Source organism: Erigeron canadensis, chromosome 4 (genome assembly GCF_010389155.1).
Source record: "Erigeron canadensis isolate Cc75 chromosome 4, C_canadensis_v1, whole genome shotgun sequence".
Taxonomy (NCBI): domain Eukaryota; kingdom Viridiplantae; phylum Streptophyta; class Magnoliopsida; order Asterales; family Asteraceae; genus Erigeron; species Erigeron canadensis.
Genome location: NC_057764.1, coordinates 23,564,284 through 23,569,986, shown reverse-complemented (window position 1 = coordinate 23,569,986; position 5,703 = coordinate 23,564,284). Strand labels below are relative to the sequence as shown.

Genomic DNA, 5,703 nt, shown 5'->3' with positions numbered 1-5,703 from the left:
CTAATTTTAAGTGTTTGTTATGGATCTTAACACAAATCTTGACAATTGTATATAGAATTATATGAGAATAAAAGAAAGAAAAAAATAAACTTGAAAAACCGTCAAACCGTCCAAACCGGACCGACTTACATGGTTTGGTCTGGTTTGGTCAGACAATATACTTGGTTTGGTTTGGTTTGATAGACGTTAAAACCGTAATTGTCAGTTTGGTTTGAGATTTAGTAAAACACCGGACCAAACCGGTCCATGAACACCTCTAATAGAAACAAACAGAGATGTACAAAGGGGCTTTTCTATATTTATTTTTTATATTATAAAACAAATTTTCTCTGGGCTTTTCTATATTTATTTTTTATATTATATAACAAATTTTTTCTGTCTAAATTTTAAGCTTCTAACATTTACTTTTCCAAAATGTCTCCTTATCTTTTCAATATTTACCTAAAATAATTATATTACCTTTTCTCTCTCCTCAAATATCAACTAATCATTTTTTTTCTTACTTCTCTATAAATCATTTATTCCTCAAATTCATTCAAAATCTTTTATCTCAAAAACCATATATCAATAAATTATAAAAATTATAGGGTGTTTTTATGTTATTCAATATATTTTGACAGAATTTTTAAATCCAATTTGGCTATCAATCACTCCCACCATCCCCAACACGCGGTTACTTGTCTCGTAGTATATACATAGAAAAACAAAACAAAATTTTGACTTGTAACATTAGCTTCATCCCTATGGCGATGGAAACCCCGGTATCATCCCTCCTGTAAATATTCTGTATTTACTATCTCATTATAACATAATAATTATTCCTAAATTTTATTACTTTGCACAACATTTATGTGATGAGTGGTTTGTTTATTTAATCTTAGTTTTAGACACACCCACCAACTGTTTGTTAAAATTCCCAAAAGAATCTTGTCACTATTATGTCTCCTTTTTATCTCATATGTTGTGTATATCAATTAGTTTTCCATGATTAATTCTTGATATGACTTATTTATAACCTTGATATTGACACACAACTTTGATAATTATTATTTTGATGTAGGATTAAGTTTTGTAGAATCTAGAAATGGTTCGGTGAAACATAGAAATGTATACAGCTTATCGTGTTTTTTATTGTATGTACCTATGTATTACTTAGCCACCTATCATCATGTAAGCATCCAGAAACCGATAATCTTATAATGTTTGTAAAATGTTTTTTGTTGATGTGGCAGCTATATTAGCCAGTGTGTCAACCGTGGTGGTATGATGTTGCCTGTTTACATTTTACAATTCGTTAGATACATTCAGTTGCATGTAGTTATATGGTTTTATACATACAAAACAAGGTTAGAAGTATGATACGAACAACAACTACTCGTCATAAGCTTTAAAGTACTTAGCACTTGCAAGAAGTGTTTTTTTTGTTTTTTTTGCGTGTAGTTTCAAAGAACTAGGTTGTGTGTTGGACTGTGTCAATGTTAATTTGGTCGTAAAATGTTTTCTTTTATATGCTGCACAGGCTGTTGATGTTAGTTGGCGAGATAAGAAGTTACTGTCTGGTGTGTCATCAACATCAAGTGATGTCTTAGATCCTTGCCTTATGAATAATCATCCACTAGCCAGGTTTGTAATGCGTCTTTAATAGCTTATCCTTCTTTTAAAACATTATATTTAGGTTTTGTTTTAGGAGCAGTTTTGAGATTAATGTTTCTGACTTAGTTAAAAAGGCTTCTGCTAAAAATAAGATCCTTGAATGAATGTAGGTTTTAGAAAAAAAGCCATATTCCCTAAAATAAGAGCTACTTAAAGTACAATATCAAAGAAAGCCCCAACCTTTCACTTCAACTACAGGCTCCAGCCATGGCTCCAGCTATAGCATATATAAATGATTATGCCGAATTGCCGATTATGGTCTACTTGCATGCCGGCATGCTAATACCTGTATGCTAAGCCGCTTAGTAATGTATAATAGTCTATAATTGAACAGCAGGTGTCAGTTTTTGAAACAAGATGTTACAATGTTTATTATCCCCCCACTGCAAATGCTTTGTGGGGCCACTATGGAGGACTTTGTTAGAAATTGATCTCGGGTTCAAATCTGTTCTAACTCTATAATGTGGTACTCAAAGACATGTGCTCGTTGACTGGGGCTGGTCTTTAAGGGTCAGTGGGATCTAAAAGACCTAGGTCGGGGTTTCGCCACCTATCTAAAAACTTCTGCTTGAAAGGATAAAACATTATATCTGTGAGGCTTGATATCCTTCATTTCTTCTACAATTACATCATCTACTTATTTCTTTTATCTTTGGAATTTTGTTACTTATATTCTTTTTTATTGTTCTAGAAGGAGTCTCTATACCCTTGGGTAGAGGTATGATTATTTACCTCCCACCTCTCCCATACCCCGCCTTTGAGGGGATTGAGTATTGTTGTACTTTTTTTAATTGTGATTGGTTAATGCATTTCCCTAAAAGAATATTGAGGAACTAACAAAACGAAATGTCATGGGTTAGTGTCCATAAAAAATTATATTGACCAAAAATCAGCATTTTTTAATTCTATTGCCTTTTTACCAGAAACAACGTGATTGGAATGTTATGGTATAGATAATGGGTGATGTTATCATCTGTTGGGTTCTTTATGTGTTGCTAAACTGTTTCACAACAGAGCATGCATATACATAAGGGCAGAAATGGAGTAAGAAAGGGGAGGGGGTACATCTTTATTTTCATAAGTCATCCTTTACAATTTTTGTAAGTGGTCATGTCGGATAAATCAGAGTGATTGACATAGCTGATGCGGGCTTTCAAATAATTTCAACTCTCCCTTCTTTTTCTTTTTTATGGGTATGCATACAAGCACATAATGATATTTAGTGCATAATTTTTTCCTACATAAACATCTCTGTTTTACATACTTTAATGCATCTGCAAAAAACAGGTATGAGAGTTCATAGGCACTTATGAACTGCAGTATTCGATTACACATTCCTGATACCTTATGCATTTTGTATAGTGGAGATCGGACCTTTAATTTAGGATAGATGGTTTACCTTTCTAATGGCCAGATGTCAGATTAAATTCAATAATCGAATATACACCATATAGGAGAATCTCATATCATCAATCCAGCCAATCGTTAACGATTTGGCACCAAGCGGGATTTCCTTGTGGTGCAACTATTGTACTCTGTGTATGTGAAAGTAGAAGATTGTGGATGTCATATATCTATCTACTTGAAAAGACAAAACTAAGGATTGGAAGTTATATAGCTCCCAACTAGCAAGAGATTATATAAGATCCTGTTTTGACCCATGGTCAGTTATGGATGTTATGTTAGAATATTCCCCCTCCATAATTTGCGTTGTTTTTTGTTATGCTAAAACAGTGTTTTGATGTCATCTGAACGATGGGAGAAAGTCCTAGATCCTTCAGCCTTCCACACTCCAATTACTTTGATACCTTCTCTAAAGTTACAACCATTATGTGACAATCTATCCCAAACTTAAACGTGCATATTCTTCCCATCTAGAGACTTCTACTTGCCTATAAGCTGGCTGTCCAAGGATTTCTTACACTTTTCAGTTTACATCTATAGTTTCTTGTTTCATTTGTATGAAGCCAATACATATGGCATACATTGTTTGATTCTGATTTCACTTTATCTTTTATGTTTTTACCAGTGATTTATGTTTGGCTTCCTTTTAACACTGGAAGTTATTTTTGAAAACAGCATATCAAATACAGAAAATAAGAACATATCACCAGTTGGCATCAACCATCAGAAGGAATTTTTGAGTTTAACAAGGCAGGAGTACATGGAGAAGATAAGAGAGCTCAATGATAGACTTGATATGGTAAACATTGACCACCCTTAGTTTTAATATTTTTCACATGTCCCTCACATTTTAGTAATTATTATATAAAAATCTTCCTATTGTTTTACTGAATTTTTCTTCAAATTTTTAGCAAACATATAACTTCCCTTATTATATGCAAATTCCCTCAATATAAATTATAAAACCATATATGTTGGGCAGTTCAATGATGTAAACTAACAATATAACTAAATCCTAGAATATATAACGAAGAAAACTAATGATGGTTGTCATTTGCAGGTGAAGAATATAGCAAGACCAGGGTGTTCCTATGAGTTATTGAACACAGCCTTGTGTTACATGTCCTCACTTGTCACTATTCTTTCTGAGATGCCACAAAAACTTCATGCATCACTTTGAACAAAATTCCCTACACTGGTGATGACATCTTATTGTTATGCGGTGTGCGTTTTCATTTTTATTTTCTATAACCATCTTCTGATATTTAGAGACATATATCTGGTTAGTTACGAGGGTTCTCATGAACTGCTCCATCTTAATTGTTGTACCATTTGTAAATTGTAATATGATGATAAGGCAGTCATTTAAATAGCTGATGGAGTGTTAGCCTTTCTATATGAGCTATTGTCCTAATCACCCCCTGATTATATAGTTTGCTTATTTCAACTGCTTCTACTCTACTTTGGCCACTTATATTCTTGAGATTGTTCAAATTTGGTGGCCACAAACAGGTGCATAATTATTAACCAATCAGAGAGAAGTTATAGAGAGTAGCATTGGGTTCATGAGAACCATCAGGCCATCCTTATGCCTCTCGTCCCGAGGACATGAGGTAATGTGGCATGCCAAGCCTTGTGAAGTACACCATGCAAAATTCCAAGACATCAGCCTTCGTTCCATTTTGTCTCTGAAGGTGACAAGTGGTTTTGAGATGAGAGAGATGTGATGTATAATTTTTCATGGAACTTTTGAGATAGTGATACTATTAAACTTCATGCAAGTTGTTCGTTTGTATATCTGAAGTTGTATGTAGTAATGTTGTGAGTATTATTGTACCAGACAGCGAATGACTACTCCAAAACTAGTGTATCAATTATATCAATTTGTGTATACTATTATACTGGCCGGATAATTTTCACCTCTCAAACCAAAGGTGGGAAGGATATCAGTATGCTGAGACCACACCAGGAAACACAGAATTGATATCCCGTTAGCAATATCAATGGCATAACAAAATACGCGTGCAGAGAAACATTAGGCGACTAACCTTCAGCAGTACACAACCCCTTCAGTTCATCAGCAGAATTGATGAAACACAATGGCAAATTAACGCAACTTTTTTTTTGAGCAGCAACAAACGAGATTATATTACAAGGGTGAGCAGGAAGCTAAAGCCCAAATGAAATTTATCAAAGTATATACAGAAAGTATTACAGAAACGAAAAACCATAGCAAACCAATCACCAAAGTAATTAATAAAAATTAGAAAAAGGAAAATTTCTCCAATCTTCCCAGCCAAGTGCAGTTAGCTTTGCCTGGTTCTTGATCCAAAGGAAACTGAGACCTTGTATTTCGCTGACCACATTGCTCGGGTTCATTTGTTTCCTAACAAACACCAATTTGTTTCTACGGAGCCATATTGCCCAAATGGTTGTAAGAATGATGGCTTGTAGCAGTCTTTTTTCATTTTTATTAACCCCTCCAGCTAGTAGTTACCTCCAGCAAATCCTTCACAATCAGCAGACAAAATGATGGAATCCAGCACATTTCATAGATTCGGACAAAAGTGCCTGGAAAAACCACACATAATAAATAAGTAATCGACCGTGCTCTCGCCCTCTCTACATATCGGACGGATAGTGGAA

General features: G+C 34.3%; 1 protein-coding gene across 3 annotated transcripts; it reads left to right on the top strand.

Annotated features, from left to right (window-relative positions):
* Positions 1-668: 668 nt before the first annotated feature.
* LOC122596448 lies at positions 669-4,940 on the top strand. 3 transcript variants are annotated; one of them, XM_043769027.1, is made up of 4 exons: positions 669-761; positions 1,520-1,623; positions 3,733-3,856; positions 4,118-4,940. In XM_043769027.1, the coding sequence occupies exons 1-4, from the start codon at positions 744-746 to the stop codon at positions 4,235-4,237; spliced, it is 366 nt and encodes a 121-aa protein (XP_043624962.1). In that variant the 5' UTR covers positions 669-743; the 3' UTR covers positions 4,238-4,940. The 3 variants fall into 3 exon arrangements, 2 of the variants coding, with proteins under 2 accessions (XP_043624962.1, XP_043624961.1); XR_006323326.1 differs by having other exon boundaries at positions 672-775; XM_043769026.1 differs by lacking the exon at positions 669-761 and adding an exon at positions 1,092-1,261.
* The last annotated feature ends 763 nt before the right edge of the window (positions 4,941-5,703 follow it).